Genomic DNA, 23,833 nt, shown 5'->3' on the forward strand with positions numbered 1-23,833 from the left:
TTTTACTTTTCTTTGAAAAACTTCTTGTTTTGAATTTTTTTTTTATTATTTTCAAGCGCGAAAAACAAACTCACAGAAAGAGAAAACTTTAGTTTATGACCTAGGGCTATGGTTTGTCTCGTTAGAGGGAAGGGCAGAGGCGCAATTGTAACAGCAGTGATAAATATATTTGAACACGAAGCAATTTTTAGTTTATGACTCTCCTTCTTTGATTCTCCCCATGGCCAATTTGCAGTGTCGGAAAATGATGAAATTAGAAGAAATGCTAAGGCCAAAGGGTATCGAATTTGAACATCCGCACCTAATAATAACTGAAATATAAACTTCGGACTGGATTTTGAATCGAGTTTTTTTTTTAATATTATTTTTTTTCTGTTTTTGGTGGGAATTAATCTCCCATTTCTCTTCTTGTTTAGATTAAGCCTGAATAAGAATGCTTTAGTGTGAAATCTCCCTTCTTATTGCAGAAAATATTTCTGAAATTTAGTTTAAAGCTTCACCTAACTAAACTAAATTGTTTCATATTTCATAATATTACATACACTGATGTGTAAGTGCGAATCAGCTTTTCTAGAGGTTTAGTGGTGGGTCATTGTGAAGGCAGGGGGATTAAATACCTCAAAGAGCATTTTAATAACGAAGCATCCTAACTCTCATTCAGCCTCCAGATAAATATTCTAAGGGATGGCGAGGGAGGTATAATCGATATTTAATCCATCTCGATTTCCGGGAATATTTCTTGTCTATGCCTTTATTATGAAAGTAGATAGTAGCATTAAAACGTAAAAGAGCAGAGTTTAAAAAAGGTAAAGGATACTGCATTAGACTTTACAGTCCGTACCAGCGGTGCTGATCTCCGTTTCTTGGCCCTTCAGCCAGAAAGTGCAATGTGGGGTTGGGGGCCAGCCATCCTGTGCTTTCGCACACCGTTCCTGAGCAGAGTTTAATCCATGTAGGAGGGGTTGTCCCTTCTCACCACTACCCCTTGTCGTAATAGAAACTTCTGTAGGGTGCAAATTCGACTGTGTATTAAGAGTTCTGTTGCCATTTTGTTTTAAGTAAAAAGTAGTTGAAGAGTAACCAGCCACCGTCCTTGAACCTTTTCTTACATCTGGTCTTTTTGAAATCCCTTAGGATATCTGATCAACAACATTTCAAGGTATGCATTTTGCTCAGAATAATTGAAAATATCAATCCTTCAGGGATTATTTTCTCGGTCAAAAATGTCATCAAAATTTTGCAGTGGGAAGGGGAGGGAATTAGGAAGGAGATGAGCCACTGGAACGTTTTTTCTGGTCAATTTGAAAATTACAGCCATAAGTCGTTGCATCAAGGGGAGTAATAAATAAAAATTTATTCAAAAATTGGTCCTTCCTCTAACGAAGGGGGTAAAAAAAACTACTTTTTATAATTGGTTTTAAAATTCTATGAAAATCTGGACTAAGAGGAACTTAATGCAGAACAAAAAAAAATACTTCTCCTCAAAATGCAACCCAAAAACAGGCCAGAAAAGTGCCAAAAACTGTTCCTTATCATCTTCAAATGGAAGGGGCTATTTTAGAGACTTGAGATGAGTCATTCAATCAAAAATCGAAAGATCTTTTGTCGTTTTTAAAGGTCGAATACTACTGAACGGCAATCAGTCTCCCTCTTTGCTCTTTTCTTCTATTCAACCCTCTTCTGACCAATATAATATTGAATCAGAATTTTTAAATATCTGCTTTGTTCCAAAACTTTGAAATGTCTAATAGGTTTGTCTTCTGGGTTGATATGATCCCAAAACACCCTATGTTAAGCCCCTATCTTGACCTTATATGAAAACTTGACCCCCCGAAACATGGAAGAAGTATTTAAAAAATTATAAAAATAAATACTATAAGACCTTCTTTAGCAAATATTCTGCCTATATCTTGGAATATTGAGAGAGTATTCAAAAATTATTTCTTTTCTCTTTCATTTCACTTCTCTTAATTATTTTTATCTGTCCTGCTCTCTGTGTAACTGTTCAATTTTCCGTGTGGGTGGAATTTTCCGCGGGGATTTTCTGATTAGAATCTTCTGGGGGGGGGGAATAATCCTACTACTGCATAAAACTACGGCTGAACGAGAATTCTGACTGAATATTCAAGTTTCATCCATAATTTACATTATAAACTAATAGTTTACCTTTTCTTATGAATAGTATTCAAAAGGTGTCTTTTCTAAGATTTTTTTTTTATTTTTTTGTGAATTTGATTAGAACTTTTGTCTTGCTAATGTCTAGACAAGACATAATACGCTGTTCATATCACATTTTTCACGAGTTAACTTACTCCTGTACAAGACACTCACTGCTAATCCGAATTAAACATTCACACTAGTTACCTCCATCAATATTTTCTCCAGTTCCAATTTTAACAATCGGGATAAAAAACAGCAAAAGAATGTTCATGGTTTGTGTTTATTATTAATACTAACCATTATGATAAACTGTTTCCTAATATATAATTCTTAATGTCATTGCAATTGCAAATCAGTCCGAATTATTCTTTTTAATTTAAAGTTTTCGTCCTCTGAGGATTGTTATCTCCGCATTTATATCAGCATATTTGTGGCAGGATTTAAACTTGCTCTCTTAAAAGTTCAAGTCACTGAAACCTGTTAAATGACGGTCTTGCAATCTGATTAATTTTAGAATATGTATCGAAATTATTCACTGCAAATTCTCTCATTTGCATTTGTCAGGCCATCTGAATATTCGATATTAAAGATACATTACAGTGCTAAAAAGGATGGTATTTTCACTTCTACCAAATGAGGAAGGTACAGGTTGTATCCTTTGGCCCAAACCTGTGCTTTGTTTCTGGTTTACAGCTCCCCCCCCCAGAATATAAAAATACTGCATAAGTGTGTATTTTGTTGATAGCTAAACATACTTAAATGTGACAATGAATGTTGAACCGCTCCCAAACAGAATTTATGGCCCTCTGTTATTGTCGCAAAAACCGCCAATTCAAAAAAATACAACAGTAATACAGCAAAGCCGTTGCCTCAGATTAACGTTATTGATGTTGTGACCATGATCTTTTAAAATATCAATTTAAAAATACAAAGTTTTCCCGAGGGAAGTAAAGAGTGAATTTGAAATTTAAAACGGACAAAAATTGTTACTTTACAGACTACTAATTATTTACCTACTTATTATGTTAGTAGGACTATAGAAAACTAGCTTTTTACTGAAAACACACGATAATATAGGAGTTTTGGTACAATAAAAGCAAACCTACTAAGGACATTTCTACAAAAAAGGTAATTTCAAGATTGTAGCTTTATTTTATTTTGCGTTCAATTTGGAATCACTTCTGCATAATGGCTCAGTTCAATGACTGGCATTAGTTTTAGTTCTGAAAAGGGCATCTCATGATTAGCTTGGAGATAATTTTGAATTAAAACCATCCTGATAATATTAGGACTATAGACTAGTTCAAGAATTTGCATCATAACTTGAAATTCACTGTTGAATAGAGAGAAATAGCCGGATTTCCAGAGTTCATATTTTGGCTTCTTTGATCTTCATTTCGATTAAAAGTAAAGCGTATTTCCTGCAATTTAAAATTTTATAAGATAGCCTGCGGGCCATAACAACACATAATACAGTTTACAAACAAAACTCAGGAACAAAATACAACTTTAGATAATATTAAATAAAAAAAGTTTTTTTTAAATGAAAGTAAGGAGCGACATTAAAACTTAATACGAACAGAAATTACTCCGTATATGAAAAGGACTTTTCCTCCTCAACGCCCTGCTCTTTACGCTAAAGTTTGACTCTTTCTATTAACTCTACTTCTTAAAACAGTAAAAAACTTTAGCGTAAAGAGCGGGGCGTTGAGGAAGAAAAGCCCCTTTCATAAACGGAGTAATTTCTGTTCGTTTTAAGTTTTAATATCGCTCCTTACTTTCATTTTAAAAAATGTGTTTTTTATTTAATTTCTGGACGTCTTTTTAATTAATGCATGTTTTGATCTTGGCTCTCCGCACATAAATAATTAAAACGAAATTTGCATATTATTTTTTTTTTGGCTAAATGGCTTTCTCATAGTTTTAATCGGAAGATTTTGAGAAAAAAGGAGAGAGGAAGGAAGCCTAGTTGCCCTCCAATTTTTTGATTACTTAAAAAGGCAACTAGAACTTTTAATTTTTTTACGAACATTTTCATTAGTAAAAAATAGACGTAATTTACGAATTAACTTACGAAACGAACTTCTATATTCGTATGTTTTTATTGCGTATATGAGGGAGTTCACCCCACGTCGTTACCTCGCCCTTTACACTAAAGCTTAAATTCTGTCCCAATTCCTTTTGAATCACAAAGGCCGTAGAATAAATAGTTGAAATTACTAAAAATACTTTAGCGTAAAGAGCGAGGTATTACGAGGAGGTAAACCCCTCATATGAGCAATAATTTCTGCTCGCTTTAAGGTTTAATGCTGCTCGTCACTTTCAGTAGAAAAAAAAACTTTTCGTATTTATTTTTTCATTGTTTTTTTTAAATAATGCTAAAAAATCCTGCGCCCCCTTCATTGAAAGTCTCTTCCCCCATGATAAGTTTTTCCATGGAAAGATCCTCCCACGTAACCCCCTCCCACCTCAACTCTCCCTCCCAAACCAAAAAAATCCCCCGGAAAACGTCTGTACACTTCCCAGTAGCCATTACTATATGTAAACACAGGTCAAAGTTTGTAACTTGCAACCCCTCCCACGGGCACTGCGGGGGAGTAAGTCGTCCCCAAAGACATAGTTATTAGATTTTTCGACTATGGTGATACAATGGCTATCTCAGAATTTTGATCCGGTGACTTTGGGGAAAAATGAGCGTGGGAGGGGGCCTAGTCGCCCTCCAATTTATTTTGGTCACTTAAAAAGGGCACTAGAACTTTTAATTTCCGTTAGAATGAACCCTCTCGTGACATTCTAGGACCAATGGGTCGATACGATCACCCCTGGGAAAAAAAACAACAAATAAACACGCATCCGTGATTTGTCTTCTGGCAAAAAATGCGAAATTCCACGTTTTTGTAGATAGGAGCTTGAAACTTCTACAATAAGATTCTCTGAGACGCTGAATCTGATGATGTGATTTTCGTTAAGATTGTATGACTTTTAGGGGGTGTTTTTCCCTATTTTCTAAAATGAGGCAAATTTTCTCAGGCTCGTAACTTTTGATAGGTAAGACTAATCTTGGTGAAAGTTATATATTTCAAATCAGCATTAAAATGCAATTGTTTTTTATGTAACTATTGGTATCAAAATTCCATTTTTTAGAGTTTCGGTTACTATTGAGCCGGGTCGCTTCTTACTACAGTTCGTTACCACGAATTGTTGATAAATCAAAAAGAACAATAAAAGAACAGAATACAACTGTACAACAATAATACACCTAACAGGCTATCCACTCAAACATGATTCCCTATGTTTAATCCCTAAACGAAGAAACTTGCACAACTGTTTAATAGCATATGCGTTCCTCTCAGCCATCCGCTCAGTTAGCCAACATTCCCTCCCAAACATTCGTCCAAAACATTCTTTCCGCAACTCAGACAGCTCTTCACATTCGAATACAAAATGAAGTAAGTTCTCATTCACACATCCACGCATAGGGGAAAAATAGGGTCCAGCAGCAGGCCTAAACTTTCCCAAAATTTCTTGCTTTCACCTAAATCCAAACTTACCCCTCTTACCGATAATTAAGTCTGCAAATCCTCTTTATCCAACCCAGATTCGAAATAAACCTCCTCCCCCCAGCAATCTTCAGCTCGGGAGTAGAACCTCAAAGACACGGATTGGTCCTTATGGGCTTACCACTCTTGGATTTCTTGGTCATTTAGGGTTCGCTGGACTTCCTTCCATACTGACTCGTTTTCCCATTGGGTCTTTTCCTTCATTCCACACCCCCGAAAGGCCACAAAGGTCCAGTATTTTTTTGACCTGATTTGGACACGAATCACGTCTACCGTCCTTAAAGCTCTCGAAATAAACTGCCTTAAGAAGCCGAACTCTAGGTAGCCTAATTATTTTCTCCCAGGATTTTACCATTCTAACCAATCTAGCACTCCTTAAGATAAAAAAACTCTAAATCTCCTTTCAGTACCACTGAACTAAATAAATCATTCAAGTCTAAGTATCTCTTAAAATATCTTATCTGAACTACTTCTAGCTTAGCTCCTTTTGCAAAACCCCAAACATCAGAACCCCAATGCAGAGTAGAAGCTGCTTTTGTCTGGAAAACTCTTTTCTGGATCCTCACGTCATCAAGCCGACCAAAATAACTTCTCAAAATCATATTTATTAGCCTGTTATATCTTAAATTACAATCATTTATATGCCTATTCATCTCCCTTAATGCACTAACCTTAACCCAAATAAACAAATTCTTCTTTAACCTCTAACCTAATTCCTCCAAAACTAAATTGAATCTATGAATCAACAGCCCCTTTGCTCTTAAATATTAATACTACTCATTTCTTAATCTTCTACTCTAAATTCTTCTTTTCAAAATAATTTTTCATTATATTTAATTGTTTCTGGAGATTATTTCTACTATCCGCCACTAGAGGTATGTCATCCGCGAATAACATACATGATAGGCTAAACCAATCCAATGATACATAAGGGGCTCCATAATTTTTCATAAAACTATCTAAATCATTGATAAACAAGGAAAAAAGCTTGGGAGATAAAGTACATACTTTTTTCACATTCACTTGAGACGTAACCAGTCTAGAAAAATTTCCCAAAACTTTCACAAGAAATTTCACCCTACGACACATATCTGCTATTATTGCTACAATTAAGACGGCAAACCTACTTCTAACAGCCTTTCTGTTAACAACCTCCTATTTACCGAGTCAAACGCACTTTTCAGGTCTAAAAAGGCTACGAAAAGCCGACTATTTTTCCCCTAGCATATTTCCTTCTCAGTATACCCAAAGTAAAAATATGGTCAACAGTGCTGAATGTTGTTCTGAATCCCGCATGCATCGGGCTAAGTATTTCCTCCTTATCTAACCAATTTCTTAACCTAAATTCCATTACCTTAGAAAACAATTTACTTACCATATTTCCCATAAAGACAGACCCAAAGTTTTCGTGTAACATCTTATTACCTTTCAAACAGTTCGTGGTAACGAACTGTAGTAAGGAGCGACCTGGCTCAATAGTAACCAAAACTCTAAAAAACGGAATTTCGTATATGAAAGGGGGTTTTCCTCCTCAACGGCCCGCTCTTTACGCTAAAGTTTTTTACCGTTTTGAGAAGTAGAGTTAAGAGAAAGAGTCAAACTTTAGCGTAAAGAGCGGGCCGTTGAGGAGGAAAACCCCCTTTTATATATGGATTAATTTCTGTTCGTTTTAAGTTTTGATGTCGCTTCTTACTTTCATTTAAAAAAACTTGTTTTTTTTATTTAATCGTTAAAAGCCAACATGGGTATTAAAGTTGTCCTTCCTAACCTAACGGCTTTTGTAGATATCTCATCTATTCCCGGACACAAATTACCATTCATCTTTTCCAACTGTTCCCAAATTTCTTGTTGCGATACAGGCGGATATGTTGCCTTCCATAGACCTAACTCTATATCCTCTGACCCATTCGACTTATTCGCCTTAATATATTCTGACTCCCTATTTTCAAAATAAACTGGCCACGTTTCAACTGGTGGGACATCGCCCTAGATTGAACATCTAACTACCAACTAGAACTCTCTAGGGTTATTCACACCATAAGCTCTCTTAATTTCCCCATTAATATTTACCTGCTTCTCTCTCTCTCTTTTTAACACTTTTTACCCTATTATAATCTGACCTTACTTTCTTATATTCAGCTAGGCTGCTCAAATTCGTTTACTGATTCAAAGGTTCAGTTGCTTTAAGTAGCCGGAAAACCTTAATCACCTCTTCCCTTTTCTGCCTACATTCCTCATCGAAAAAAACCCACATCTTTTCTGGTCGGATGTTTCCTATCCTGAAATAAAGGCTTAACTCACTATTTGTATTATAGCTGGCGATACCAAAATGTTACCTGATAGATCAGTCCAATATTTCTGTATGCTTTTCAATGACTGCGATTATTAAAACAATATTTAATGTTATGCTTATGTTGTTAAGATAATTTTAATTGTATACTAAAAGTTATTGATGTCACAACTTGTGTAAGATTAAATAAAAAAAAAACAATTTTTTTAGCTGAAAGTAAGGAGCGACATTAAAACTTAAAACGAACAGAAATTACTCCGTATATGAAATGAGTTGTCCCCTCCGCAATCCCTCGCTCTTTACGCTAAAGCTTTAAATTATTTTAAAAAGTGGAATTGTGGCAGAGTCAAACTTTAGCGTAAAGAGCGAGGGATTGCGGAGGGGACAACTCATTTCATATACGGAGTAATTTCTGTTCGTTTTAAGTTTTAATGTCGCTCCTTACTTTCAGCTAAAAAAAATAGTTTTTTTTTAATTTAATTTCTGAACGTTTTTGAATTAATGCATGTTTGGTTTTGGCTCTCCGCACATAAATTATTAAAATGAAATGTGTATATTAATTCTTTTTTTGGCTAAATGGCTTTCTCTTAGTTTTGATCAGACGATTTTGAGAAATAAGGGGTGGAGAAGGAGGCCTAGTTGCCCTCCAATTTTTCGGTTACTTAAAAAGGCAACTAGAACTTTTAATTTTTAACGAACGTTTTTATTAGTAAAAAATATACGTAACTTAAGAATTAACTTACGTAACAAACTTTCATAACCTTATATTTTTATTTTGTATACGAGGGGGTTTGTACCCTCGTTAATACCTCGCTCTTTACACTAAATCGTAAGTTTTGTCCCAATTCTTTAAGAATGACCCCTGATAGTTGAAATTTCAACCTGAATAGTTGAAATTACTAAAAATACTTTAGCATAAAGAGCAAGCTATTTATCTCCTCCTAAATACCTCGCTCTTTATGCTAAAGTATTTTTAGAACCCCTCATATGCGTAATAATCTCTGTTCGTTTTAAGTTTCAATGCTACTTCTTCCTTTCATTTGAATAAACGTCTTCATGTTTATTTTTCATTGTTTTCTTATAGTAATGCTAGATAATCCTGCGCCCTTGTCATTGAATTTTTCTTCCCCCAAGACAGATTCCTCCAAAGAAAGATCCTCCAACATAGCCCCCTCTCCTCAGCCCCACCCCCAAACAAAATAAAATCCCCCTGAAAACGTCTGTACACTTCCCAATAACCATTACTATACGTAAACAATGGTCAAAGTTTTTAACTTGCAGCCCCTCCCCCAGGGATTGTGGGGGAGTGAGTCATCCCCAAAGACATAGTTCTTATGGTTTTCGACTATGCTGAACAAAATGGCTATCTCAAAATTTTGATCCGTTGACTTTGGGAAAAAAATGAGCGTGGGAGGGGGCCTAGATGCCCTCCAATTTTTTTGATCACTTAAAAAGGGCACTAGAACTTTTCATTTCCGTTAGAATGAGCCCTCTTGCGACATTATAGGACCACTTGGTCCATACAATGACCCCTGGGGAAAAGAAAAAAAAAAAAAAAAAAAAACAAACAAACAATTAAACCCGCACCCATGATTTGTCTTCTGGCAAAAAATACAAAATTCCACATTTTTGTAGATAGGAGCTTGAAACTTCTACAGTATGGTTCTCTGATACGCTGAATCTGATGGTGTCATTTTTGTTAAGATCCTACGACTTTTAGGGGGTGTTTCCCCCTATCTTCCTAAATAAGGCAAATTTTCTCAGGCTCGTAACTTTTGATCGGTAAGACTAAACTTGCTGAAACTTATATATTTAAAATCAGTATTAAAATGCGATTCTTTTGATGTAGCTATTGATATCAAAATTCAATTTTTTAGAGTTTTGGTTACTATTGAGCCGGGTCGCTCCTTACTACAGTTCGTTACCACGAACTGTTTGACTATGAAAGGTTTTATAGATTAGCTATTTTGTCATGCTACATGCTCACTTTTGACTCCCATATCACTATTCCTTTTTTTGTGCTTGACTTATGTGTTTTTAATAAAGCGCTAGTTTTCTATAATCCTAGAAACAGAGGGAAACATATTTGGTTGGTTTATTATGTGCTAGTTTTATAGTCGAATTGGGAATTGCAATCTTTTAAATTGAAAAGGTAGATCCGTTGGAACAATGGAAATGCGAGGAATGAGAACAGCCTCACCCTCGAAAGGCCCTGTCAAGATTGTTGCCTCTATTACGCGTCCCATTATTATTATTATTATTTTTTTTTTTTTACGGCCAGTCGCTTGCTGTTGCAAAGTTTTTGGTGCGTTAATATTTCGCAACAGGATTATAGGTACGCCTATTTTTAGTTGTAGCAGGTACGGTGGAAACCTGGGAGATCCAGCAAACTTAAAAATTCTGATGGATAGTTAACCACTTCATTTGATTCCAGAACTGTGTCGAATGACTTATAAATGTCAGTCACAGCAATGCGTGGGGTGCCAGCAAGTTATTTATTTCTTTTTTTTTAGTTTTTATTTTTTTCCTTTTTTTCAGTTTTTGTTTTCTTTTGTTTTTTAGTTTTTTTTTGTTTCTTTCTTTTTATTATTTTTAGTTCTTTTTTTAGTTTTTTTCTTCTAATTTTTTTTTCTAAAAAAGAATTTAGAAGCACTTATCAAAATAGCTCCAGGTTATTGGCTTCGACACAAAAGGTTAACGAAGCGGACAGGTTTGCATATCGACATGCTTATGTAGAATTTTGCTAGCTTGAGAAAAATGTATCTTTAGGCTTAGGGAGTATTTTGCACTGTCCCTAAATAAATAAGCTGCTCATTACTTAAAATGAATCAAAATATCCAACAAAACATCATTTCTCGCGTAGGTACGATAAATGGCATTACAATCTGAGTTTGTTTTCATTTCAAAAAATTTGGGAAGAATTTCTTGAATTCTTCTACAGAACTTTTTTTCATTTGTCTTTTTTCCTCTATGAATGAACACCCTGACAAATGGAGAGAATATTACGGTGGAGTTGTCCAGAGAAAAATTTCGTCTGGCAAGATTTTTCTGTGGAAGAATATGGGTAATGTCCACAAGGGTGTTGCAAGGTGACACTTTCCTTTTTATTGCACTAAACTGCTTCTGGTATTTATTTTAATCCTTTATTTAATTGAAGTGATATGGTTCATAAATCATTGGTCAATTATTATGGAGGGGTGGTCCTATAAATTTACAACCTTGATTGGCTCCAGAACCGCATACCTTTACAACTTCAACCCCTAGTGGCAACAGAGGCGTAATTTGCTATGGGGCACCATTCTTGATTCAATGTCAGATGGTAATTTTACACAAGGTAGACTTTTTTATTTAATGTAGAAAAAATGCTCCTTGTAAATTTTCTCCTGGAAAGTTCTCTCGGTAAATTTATAGAAAACTCTTCCCGTGGAAAACCCCCCTACAAAAATACCACTCTAGAAAAGGTCTGAATCTTTCTCAATAAAAAATACCACTCTAGAAAAGGTCTGAATCTTTCTCAATAAAAAATACTAGCCTATATATGAAACCCTTTCTTTGAAGGCTTTGGGAACCAAAAGAAACGATGAACTGAAGAATTCTGTAAAAGAAAATGAAAAATAAAGGTGAAGTTTTTTTCATCAAGAAATTAGCAGAAAAAAAATCAAGCTCAACATCGTTCAAATTTTGGTGGTTATTCGTAATTTTTTGGCACAGTAGGAAAAACAATATTGGTTAAGAATTACTGGTTAACTGAAGTGAGCCGAAAGAACCGATGAACTGAACCAAAAGAAACGATGAACTGGAACAACATTGGTTAAGAATTACTGGTTAAGAATGAACTACGAACTCTATTAATCTACTTTCATCCATTGGGTTTTGTAGGACCATAATTGCGTAGCTTACAGCCCTTTTCCCAGGGACCATGGAGTGTCAGGTCATCAACAACAGTATGGTTATTGGACCTTTCAACTATGCTGAAAAAATTGCTGTCTCATAATTCTTATCGGACGACTTTAGGAGAAGGGGCTTTGGGAGGGGGGACTGCCCTCCAATTTTTTTGGTCGCTTAAAAAGGGCACTAGCAATTTTCATGTCCGTTCGAACGAGTCGTTAAACATCTCTGTATATTGTTCTGGTAACTCGTTAGCCCTGGTTTGAAAAGGGAAAAAAGGACAATCAGTGCTACCCACGCAAAAAAAGATTTTTTGTTTTGTTTTTCAAGGTGGGGACCTTTTTACCCTATACAAGATTTTTGACCATACTGATTCCAATGGTGGAACTTCGATTTTGATCTGAGGTCATTTGAGGGTTTGCATGCTCTTTTTCAAAATCTGGTAAAATTTGTTTTCTCGGTAAACTTTTATTTTTAAGATTGACCGAAATAATAGTTAACATTCCTGAATCTATGCCAGACGGTGTTTTTTTTACTCATTAGGCAGTTTTTTTTTTCAAAAGCCGCTTTTCAACTTTTGGTTACTATTGTCTGTGGTTTGCTCTTTACTAAGTTACAGCTACTGCTGCAACCATGATCGAAGGCACAAAACCACCTTAAAAAACACCCGATGCCGATATGCCCGATACGATACACGTAATACCAATACGCGCGATACCAATACATCCGGTACCGAAAGGCGCGATACCGATATACTTGATACCGATACCATGTAAAACCCTTCCCCAGGGACTATGGACGGTAATATCTTTGTCAATGGACCTTGATTCAGGAAACAAAACAGAATGGATATCTCAAAATCTTTATAGGGTGACTTTGGGGGGAGGGGTCCTTTTTGGGAGGGGGCTAGCTGCCCTCCTATCTTTTGATCAGTTAAAAGGGGCACTATAAAATTTACTTTTCGTACGAATAAGCCATTAAACATCCCTCTACGACGTTCTGATCACTCGCTAGCCCTGGTGGAAAAAAAAAGAGAAAAGGAGATGCATCAGTGCTACCCATGCAAAAAGGTGATTGTCCTTGTTAATGAAGGTGTACGACTGTAATTATCCTTCTCAAGGATTTTGACCGTGCTTATTCCAGTGGTGCAACTTTTTAATTCGATTCGACACCATTTTCAAGGGGTTTCATGCTCTTTAGAAATCACGATTGATTTCTTTTCGCAATAAACTTTTTACTTTTAAGATTAACCGAAACAGTAGTTACCATTCCTGTATCAGTGTAAGATGACAATTTTTTCTCACTAGGCATTTTTTTTTCAATACACTTTTTTCAACTTCTGGTTACTATGTGCGGTGGTTCGCACTATTTTAGGTTGCAGCTGCTGCTGCAACCATGATCATGTCCCATGAACTGTTTAAACTTTGTCGCTATTTGCAAGTGTATTTTTCATCTTATCAGTATATGTTTTGTCCATAATCCATCTGTACAATCTGTAATTAGTTTTTTCGGCATATTTCCGTCTTTTATAATTTTTTGCTCATTTTCCCCCACGTTCTTGCTTTCTTCACATTTCTACACTTTTCGCTCGACGCAATTAGATCCATTTCTAATACTGGATAGCTCTCGACCGGATATTGATTTTCGTCACTGTCTTCTGGCAGTAATTTGTTTCGAATAAGAAACTGATCAACCTAATAAGATAAAATAAATCCCTCGATATTAAAATAGTTAATGACCCGTTATAGCTCTTTAAAATTATCCCAAATTGTTTGTCGGTATTTATGGTAAGTTTTAAAATTTATCTTGTCTCTTTGAAACTGATATTTGTTTGACTTTATGAATCAGTTTTTGAGAAAAATAAGATTGGTTTCTATCAACTAATAAGAAATCTTTTATTTACATATTACCTATTTACGAATTCTTAGTAAATAATAATTGTCAGGTTCGGTAGTTCTTACATTGCATGGACTTTCGTTACATGCGGAACAAAACTGGAACATTATATGCTAATAAAAATCAATGTGACTCATGAGGGCTAAGGTTGACAAGTAGGCCTCCCCCCCAAGGCTGTATCTAGGGGCTACGGGGTTTGAACCGCCCCCTTGTAAAAACGTAAACAAAATTGCATGTAAACAAATTTTCTGATTCCTTTTTGGGTAACCCCCTCCCCCTTCCCTCAAACAAAAATCTTGGATACACTCTTGGACCCCCCCCCAATCAGAAACTTAAAAATACAGGAAATATATACATGAGAATCGCTCGAATTTGGGTTTCTTCAGTTTCGTATTTCTATTTCTTGAAGGGGGTCCCCTCCCCTTCAAAAAGATAAATGATTGTTTCCGAAAGTAATAAGACTTGGCTTGACGAAGAAAAAAAGCTCCATGACAATAAAATCCGGCTGCATTTTGATAAAATGAATAATTCTTAAACGTTAAAACAATGTACAACTAACTTGATGCATTTTTTTTTTAATTAGAGGAATTTTGCATTCAAAGGAATTAAGGGTTTCCACACTTCCAAACGAAATCTTAATGATAACTCACAACATATTAAATTTTCTTCAGTGAAATTTTAATAATTCACAGATCATGACACTCTGTATCGTTTACTTCTATTTGGATTTTTTTTTCTTGTAAGGAGCGACCCGGTCAATAGTAACCGAATATAAAAAAACGGAATTTTGATACTAATATATACATCTAAAGAATTAAATTTTATGTTGACTTTAGACATATAATTTTCATCGAGTTTAGTCTTACCTATCAAAAGTTACGAGCCTGAGAAAATGTGTCTTATTTTTGAAAGAAGGGGAAACGCCCCCTAAAAGTCATAGAATCCTAATGAAAATTATACCATCAGATTCAGCGTATCAGAGAGCCCTGCTTTAGAGGTTTCAAAATAAATATGCAAAAATGTGGGATTTTGTATTTTTTTTCCCAGAAGAAAGATCACGGATGCGTGTTTATTTTTTTTTCCAGGGGTGATTGTATCGACCCAGTGGTCCTAGAATGTCACGAGAGGGCTCATTTTAACCGAAATTAAAAGTTCTAGTGCCCTTTTTAAGTGACCAAAAAATTGGAGGGCAACTAGACCCCCTCCCACGCTCATGTTTTCCCAAAGTCACCGGATTAAAATTTTGAGATAGCCATTTTGCTCAGCATAGTCAAACATTTAATTAACTGTGTTTTTGAGGACGACATAATCCCCATAGTCCCTGATGGAAGGGCTGCAAGTTATGAACTTTGCCCATTATTTGCATATAATACTGGTTATTGGGAAGTATACTGACGTTTTCAGGGGAATTTTTTCTGGTGGTAAGGGGATCAGGGGTTACGTGAGAGGATCTTTCTATTTAGTAATTTATCATGGAGGAAGAGAATTTCCATTAAGGGGGCCCTGGATTTTCCAGCGTTATTTAAAAAAAACAATGAAAAATTAAACAAAAAAACGAGTTTTTTCAACTGAAAGTATGGAGCAACATTAAAACTTAAAGCTAACAGAAATTATTAAGCATATAACGGGGTTGTCCTCTCCTCAATACCTCGCTCTTTAAGCTAAAGTATTCTTAGTAATTTCAAAAGAGCTATTTATTCTAATTAAACGGTATTTGTGATTCAGGGGTCGTTCTTAAAGAATTGGAATATAATTCGAACTCTAGCGTAAAGAGCGAGGTATTTACGAGGGGGCGAACCCCTTCATATACGAAATAAAAATATACGAATATAGAAGTTTGTTGCGTAATTTAATTTGTAAGTTATGTGTATTTATTACCAATAAAGACGTTCGTAAATAAAATTGAAAGTTCCCTTCTCCCTTTTATGTAACAAACAAAGTGGAGGGCACTTAGGCCCCCTTCCTTGCCCTTTTTTCCAAATTGTCTGATCAAAACTTTGAGAAAGCCATTTAGCCAAAAAAAGGTAAAATTAGTGAGCAAATTTCGGTTCAATTATTCAAGTATGGTGAGCCAAAATCAAAACCTGTATTAATTCAAAAACGTTCAGAAACTAAATAAAAAAACAAGTTTTTTTACTGAAAGTAAGGAGTGACATTAAGACTTAAAATGAACAGAAGTTATTCCGTATATGCCCCGCTCTTTACGCTAAAGTTTGACTCTTCCTCACAACTCTACTTTTTAAAACAATAAGAACTTTAGCGTAAAGGGTGGGGCGTTGAGGAGGGGACAGTCCCTTTCAAACTGGAATACTTTCTGTTCGTTTTAAATTTTAATGTTGCTCCTTACTTTCAATTAAAAAAAAGTGTTTTATTTTATTTAATACCTAGAGAAAAAGTCAACGTGGAGATCGGCTTAGAATCTGCATGCCTACAGTAATATAATTTTTTTTTTTTTGTGGTCCTGTGCCATCTGTGTCATTGTGTAAAATTTATCTAAGACAGGATAGCTGATGAGTAAAAGAAGAAATGGACTGAGTAAGACAAGGCAAGTGAGATTTTGCATCTTGACAGTTGGCACTCAAGACGAAGAAGCACTGCCTCTATTAAAACCTTTTTGGTTTCTCTCTTCCCCTCTATTTTTCTATTGAATTCATATCGAAGAACCGCCGTTTTTTAGAAATATCAAATCCAATACCGATAGTCAATCCCAGACGACTATCAGGCAACTAAAACTTATTCAAACTGTCTCTAAAATAATAAATTCTAGGTCTTTTTTCGTCTTATTTCGTAAGATATAGTATTTAGGTATGAGCTTGGAACTATATTTTACTTTAAGATTCTATAGCATCGTTATCTGTTAAATTGATGTTCAAGGTGACGAGTCAAAATTTATCCATTTTAATTCCTATTTAATATTGATTCCCTGTTTAATCACAAAGCTTTTTTTTTTTTTTTTTCTTTTTTTTTTTTATGGCTATCAGCCTAATAGTTGTACTATTCCTAGTACACAAAATTGCCTATTGCTCTCCTTATCTGTTGGAATTATTTTGTTTTTCAACGATGAAAGAGCTAGGAGAATACAGGTCAAAATTTGAACCGCTTTTTGAAGTTTGAAGAAGTTCTCAATTTTTTGCTTTATAATGACTTAAAGAGGCATGAAAAGGTGATTTAAATATTCAAACCCAAAATAACTAGAGCCAGCAGAATCAAATTATGGCTGTGGCCCTGCATCCATCTATCTATTAGTTGACTTATTTTACTTTTTTGAGTATAACTATGCCATTTTAAACTTGCAGGACACAAGATGACTTTCTTGATTTATGGGATTACTTCCAAAAAAGAGCACTTGGTCTCTTAGATTCGGTAACAGGCGAACAGAAGCCTGTAGTACTTTGGACATCTGACTTAACGGCTGAAAATCACGTGGAAAAATACTTGGACAAAAAGTAAGATCTTTGGGTATTTAATATTCCAATAAAATAAGTCTGGTAGTTCATATAACCTCAGAGCATACCTTTACGTGGTCTCAACTCTGAATATGCCTCGTAGAGCTTATTTGTTCATAATTGTGTAGAAACTCTAAATTTTGGTACCGGAAATCCATTGAAATCTTAAACCCGTGCACCTTATTAATATGAGCTGAGCTATTTGTTATTTTGTACCATTTATTTTAACTCTTGTTTTTATTTAAATGTGCAATAAAAAATGTAAAGGGTAATGCATTTATAATGCACATTCTTTTAAAAGATAAATTTCCAAAGAATTTTTTCTTTTTTTTCATCTAAGCAGCATAGTTAGTGAGTCCTTAAGTTAATGATAAAAAAAAACTTCACTTTAGTTGTAAGATGAAGGTATAAATAATTAAAATATGCAAAGTAATTGATTCTAGAACTACTGGTTACACGCTTGGCATGGCAGTTTGTTCACAGATAGATAGACATACGAATCTTGACTATCACAATTCTAAAACTTAATTCTTATATGCTTACCCCTGATTTTAAAAATTCCAGGTTATATAAAAGGAAGATATGGCTTTTGTACTCTAGCTGTTTAGAGGGTTTAAGAGTGAGGGATGGGGTAAGGTAGCGTCAATTTTGTTACTAAGCCTTGATTAGCCTCAAGATATTTTTTTTTTTTTTTTATTTGTGCTGTTGTAAATGTTATGACGAACAAAAAACACACTGCCCGAAAAACAAATCATTTTAGTGAAGCACAAATTACGCTCTGGCCTTTCGAAAGTTTATTGGGCGTTAGCCCTACTCTTATTTGTGATAATGTATGTTTGCTTTTAGGTTGAGTTCATTGTTCATTTTAATATCTGTTTATTTTTGGTTTCATTTATTCATGTACAGTAATTTCTGTACGTTTTAAATTCCAAACATTTCTGCCCATCCTAGGTTTAACATGGCTCCTTGATTCTCTAAAAAAAATTCATTTTTTAAAGTTGTGCTTAAATTAATATTTGTTGAGAAGATATCATATCTGTTGCATTTTTACTGGTACTTTATTCAATCAACAAGCTTTATGAGCTTAATAAATAAAAATGCTGTAAATTGTGATCAGCCGTCGTTGACTTTTTGTGTGTGTAAGTTCCGTCAAGATATGCCTATTTATAACTATTTAAATGTGTGGCAAATTATATCTTTAACTGAAGCCATTGGGTTGCTATATTACAATAAGTGCTAAGGTCTGACAGAGCATGGACTTTACGATACACCCAAACCTTTTGTGGCAGCTTTTAGAATTTTAAGGCTGTTAGTATTGGATTGGATTAGACTAAAAAAAAAAAAAAAATAATCTTTTCACAAATAACCGTTCAAGAAGAAACAAAGCTCTCAGGACGAACGACAACGACAACCAATATCAATAAATTCAACTAAATAACTCAATATATACACATACACATACGCATACACATACATACACTTATTATAATAACAAGTAAAATAAATATCAAAAATCAATAAATATATATATATATATATATATATATATATATATATATATATATATATATATATATATATATATATATATATATATATATATATATATATATATATGGAGTGGTAGCACAGGTGAATGTGCTACCACTCTAGTATTACAATAAATTGCCAATAAAACCCGGCCTGATAAAAGGCAGCCACAAACTGACAAGCTACTGTGGATCAGCTACCCCCTATGTGGGAATCAGTCACCTGACCTACCGATACAAAGATGGAAAGACACAGTCACATGCATTCTACATTGTCAGGTCCAACACAACTCCAATCGTGGGTCTAAAAACCTGCAAAGATCTGAAGCTGATCAAGCTGATATTAAACATCCAAAAAGAAGACAGGACGACTAGTGCTTCCTCCAAACTGGTAAATGAGTACAAAGACTCTTTCGAAGGAATTGGAAACCTGGAAAACAAATGCGAGATCCACCTAAAAGAAAATGCTGTCCCTACTGTTTACCCTGCGAGAAAAGTACCTTTAGCAATGAAACAGAAACTTAAGGACGAGCAGGACAGACTAGAATCCCAGACATGATTGGAAAAGTCAGCGAGCCGACTGACTGGGTAAACGCCATGGTCATGGTTGAAAAGAAGGACGGGAGCGTCCGCCTATGTATAGACCCTGTTGATCTAAACAAAGCAATCCGACGACCTCATTACCCAATCCCCACGTTCGAAGACGCAACAGAGGACTAACACGCAATATCAACCGTAAGCAAGCTTGACGTCCGGTCGGGCTACTGGATACTGCCGCTAACCTAACTGTCATCGTTACACAACGTTTAGCACCGTCTTCGGAAGATACAGATGGAAAAGATACCCATTCAGTCTTGTGTCAGCACAGGATGAATTCCAGCGTCAAATGGACGAGATATTCGAAGGGTTGGAAGGCATCCGCATCCTCATCGATGACATCCTCATATATGGAAAGTCAAGAAGAGCACGACAACAGGCTCCGTGCAGTCCTTAAACGCGCCAGGGAGAAACGAGAGAGATTCGATCGGGAAAAAGGCACATTCGGAATGGAACAAGTAAAATACTTTTGTCACACCATCAGCAAAGAAGGAATCAAACCAGTCCCCGAAAAAATTAACGCCATCGAAAAAAATCCTTCTGGGCATGCTCAACTTCCTATTCCGGTACATCCCCAGTCTCGCATCCAGAAACAAGACCCTACGAGACCTCATACAAGAAGTAGAGTTCGAGTGGAAACCACATCGCGAAGAATGCTTCAGCGCCATCAAGCGGTCAATCACTGACAATCTTGCCTTTTTTGAACACAGCAGCCGCACAGTTGACTTGAAAGTCGACGCCTCTAAGCACGGACTAGGGGAGAGATCTCAACCAATGGAAAAATTTGTGGCTACGCATCTAGAGCTCACAGCAAGACTGAACAAAACTACTCGCAACTCAAAAAAGAAATGTACGCAATTGAGTACGGATTGAAAAACTTTCATCATTACATCTACGGGCAGAAGGTAACAGTCACCATCGACCATAGACCACTGGAAACCATCCTGTCAAAACCTCTACACCAAGTGCCAACACGGCTGCAGAGAATGAAGATCCAAACTCTGTCATATGACTTCGAAGTTATCTACAGCCCAGGTTCCGACATACCCGTAGCTGACGCACTGTCGCAACTACACCTCCCAGACATCGACTTCCAGCTGCAGAGAGACATCGAAGCTTATGTTCACTCAGTAATGAAGACACTGCCCGTAAGCGACAGCAAACTCCGGAAAATCCGTCAACTGACCGAACATGATAAACAACTCAGCACTCTTCAGTCTGTCACACAGCGTGGTTGGCCATCGACTCAAAAAACATTTCCCGTTGATGCATCAGTATTCTAGAAAATAAGAAGCGAGCTGCCATCGACTCGAAAAACATGTCCCGTTGATGCATCAGCATTCTGGAACATAACAAGCGAGCTGGCAGGAGTCAACGGAATAGTTTTCAAAGGCCAGAGAATCATCATATCCCAGGTCCTCAGACGAGAAGCTCTTATCCAGCTACACGCAGCACACCTCGACATTGAAAAAACAAAGCAACGCGCGAGTATGCTGGTATACTGGCCAGGCATGAACGCCGACATCGAATCCTTCGTCGAACAATGTGACATATGTGCCCGCCATGCCCTGAACCACCAGAGAGAACCACTCATCAACACAGAAATACCATCACTACCATGGCAACATGTAGCAGTAGACTTATTGGAATGGGAAAAAGCCCAATTCCTTATCACGGTTGACTACTACAGCCGTAATTTTGAATTCGATCGACTTCAGAACCAAACATCAGCGACAATCATTGGCAAACTCAAGACTCGCTTCGCACGCTTCGGGATACCAAAGTAGATGACATCCGACAACGGCACTCAACTCTTCTCGCGCGAATTCAACGAATTCGCTCAAACTTGGAGAATTGAATTCAAGACCTCAAGCCCAATATATCCCAAGGCAAATGGGCTTCACCAAAGGTCGTCACCAAGTCGGACTTCCTCTATAGTCGAAAAGTCATGCAGAGACGCCAGAAATCCCATCATGACAAATCTGCGAAACCCCTTCCTGAACTTGAGGTTGCAGACACTGTTTTCGTCCAACGAAAACCGAATGACGCATGGACCAAGGGAAAGATAACCGCCCGCCATAGCAACCCGCGGCCCTACATCGTCGAAACAATTGATGGCTCAAGACAAAGAAGGAACAGGATTCACATATCCAGACAACCAACCCCGCACCGCCACCCATACACTACTGGCATGGCCGGCAACTGTGCCGATGATCCCCAAACACCCCACGCTGAAAGTGAGCAGATAACAGAAAACGTCACCAGCGAAAGTGAGAAAACCCCAGCTCTACCACCCCCTTCGACAGTCCCCGGATCGTCCCCGGTGGGGCTTACGTCAGCGAAGCCTACCTCAGTAGGGCCTACCGCGGTAGACACATCACCTGTCAGTGGCACCATATGCTCGCGGCCGCCGACCACCAATCTCACACCGCGACGCACCAGAAGCGGACGTGTCGTAAAGACCACAACGCAACCCGACATGTGACCTCGCAAGCACTATCTTCAAAAGAAGAAGGAAGATGCAGTAATACTTGCTTACAAATTGCTTAGTGTGCGCGCATTGTTTATTTACCCCCAGCTTATTGTTGTTATTTTTTATAGGTGCTTGGGTTTTGAATAAATAGACTTCACTCAATCCGACGCGAACACTACATCATATTCAGTAAAAACTCCCAGAAATATCTCTGAATATTGCTTGAATTTAGCTCCAATAAAAGATCTTTAGCCAAACTGGCTAGCCATGACAAAAAAAAACGCAAAGAGAGGTAAAACACAATGAAAAGACAACAAATGAGACTGCGGCCAGTAGAGAGAAAAGATGAAAGACTAAAACAACATGGATATTTCGCCTTTATGCTTACTATGCGTCCTCAGTAAAAGAGAAACAAAGATGAAAACAAAAAGAAAACGCTAAACTAAAAACTAATAAGACCACCACCAATTGTCACGACTGATCCGTGTGGGGAAAAGAAGCTATTAGAGCTGTTGCAATAAAACATAAAAATAACTCTTAGAGCTTCTTTGCCCTCTGTCGATCGGTAGCAACGATTGTATTTATTAATATTGGTACAATACGTCTTAAATTATCAAAGCTTCATGATGGCTAAAAAACCTTTTGCTAAGCCACAATCTTATTGTCAGCTGGTTTTGAACACAAAATATTGTAGTAATCGATTCTATCCCTTAAGATATTCAATCGAGTATTTTATAGCATCATTTTCTACTCTGAGGGCCGAAATCTCGTTCCTTGACTCGAATAGCCTCCATGCTAACCCTATGCTTAATTTTGTCCACTTTTCAGTCGCTACATTATCCAAGTATGGGACAGTTCTAAGGAGTCCAATATCTCAACCCACTTGTATAATAAGGGCTATCGCATAATCATGTCAAATTATGATGGACTCTACTTAGATTGTGGCTTCAGTGGATGGGTTGGAGCAGGAAACAACTGGTGTTCGCCATATAAAGGGTGGCAACTTATGTATGACAACGACCCAGTGAAAATAATTGAACAAGGAGGTAAGTTATTTTTTAAGTTTAATTTAGTCATCAAAGGTTCAAAACTAGTTAGATACAAAATTAAGTAAAGCATACAAGGATGAAAAATGAAAATAAATAACATAATTGGAAGAAAGAATACAAATAAACTAAGTAGCTGCTTTGACAGCAGTGAAGGGCTAGAACAGAATGAATAATTTCTTGTTACTGTGCTCAAGGTATAAAATTGGTAGCCAGGGATTATTCAACGCTCCCAAAATCCCTTATTAGCATATTGGTTGACCTGTGACTTATCGAAAATGTGACAGTAAGGAAGTAAGTAATTTTATTGATCGAAACTTCAAATGGAATCAAAACGGAGTATAACAAAGGAAAAAGAAAAGAAAAGTCACACTAGGGAAAATCAACAAACATAGTTCCATATTATGTACATTAGCAAAATTACTGGCACAAGATGGCTAGCCACGGTTAACAATCCGGTTAGCAATCCGCACTTACACTTCTATGTAGTACACAAGCAGCGTCCCGATTGAGTGGAGGTTTCGACTGATTGGTTTACCAAGGTAAGTAATACCCTCAGATGGTTTTTACAACTGAATCGCCCAAAGACATTTCTTCTTTGCAGTGCTCCACATTGAAAAACAAGACGGCAGATTGTGACACATTAAGCAACAAACCTACGTTAATGTCTTCTCTATGCAACACATCAAAATTCTTCGATAGTCGAGCAGCGGACCTGTTCAAATTAAGAAAGTCATCAACTTACGTCATCAACGAAACATCAAACCCTTTTGAAACACGAGACGTAGCCACTCAGGTTAGCACCGGCAGAACAATATTGTTGTACAAACTTGGAGATATAACCGAACCTTGCCTGACTCCTTTACGAGCCGGTACAACAGCGGATTCGACCGGATTTGAGGGTGTTTTTATTTGCGCTCTAAGGTTATTGTACATATAATTTAATAC

The 23,833-nt window shown here is 36.5% G+C and overlaps 2 protein-coding genes across 5 annotated transcripts in view; one reads left to right on the forward strand and one right to left on the reverse strand.

The window, feature by feature from the left end:
• LOC136033053 (chitooligosaccharidolytic beta-N-acetylglucosaminidase-like) overlaps positions 1–23,833 on the forward strand; it is a 176,084-nt gene that overhangs the window by 113,629 nt on the left and 38,622 nt on the right. For all 3 annotated transcript variants that reach the window (XM_065713641.1, XM_065713639.1, XM_065713640.1), the window contains exons 9-10: positions 17,091–17,240; positions 22,668–22,885. In XM_065713641.1, coding sequence (XP_065569713.1) covers positions 17,091–17,240; positions 22,668–22,885 — 368 coding nt within the window. The remainder of the gene's footprint in view (positions 1–17,090; positions 17,241–22,667; positions 22,886–23,833) is intronic.
• The window catches only part of LOC136033054 (uncharacterized), a 63,151-nt gene that overhangs the window by 5,543 nt on the left and 33,775 nt on the right, over positions 1–23,833 (reverse strand). Inside the window, exon 1 of one of the 2 annotated variants that reach the window (XM_065713642.1) lies at positions 2,365–2,490. The exons of the other annotated variant lie outside the window; for it this stretch is intronic. Within the exon in view, the coding sequence (XP_065569714.1) occupies positions 2,365–2,431 (67 nt within the window). The 5' untranslated portion in view covers positions 2,432–2,490. Of the gene's footprint in view, positions 1–2,364; positions 2,491–23,833 lie in introns of those variants that run through there. 2 annotated transcript variants of the gene reach the window in all.

The sequence above is a fragment of the Artemia franciscana genome, chromosome 11, assembly GCF_032884065.1.
Source record: "Artemia franciscana chromosome 11, ASM3288406v1, whole genome shotgun sequence".
Lineage (NCBI taxonomy): Eukaryota > Metazoa > Arthropoda > Branchiopoda > Anostraca > Artemiidae > Artemia > Artemia franciscana.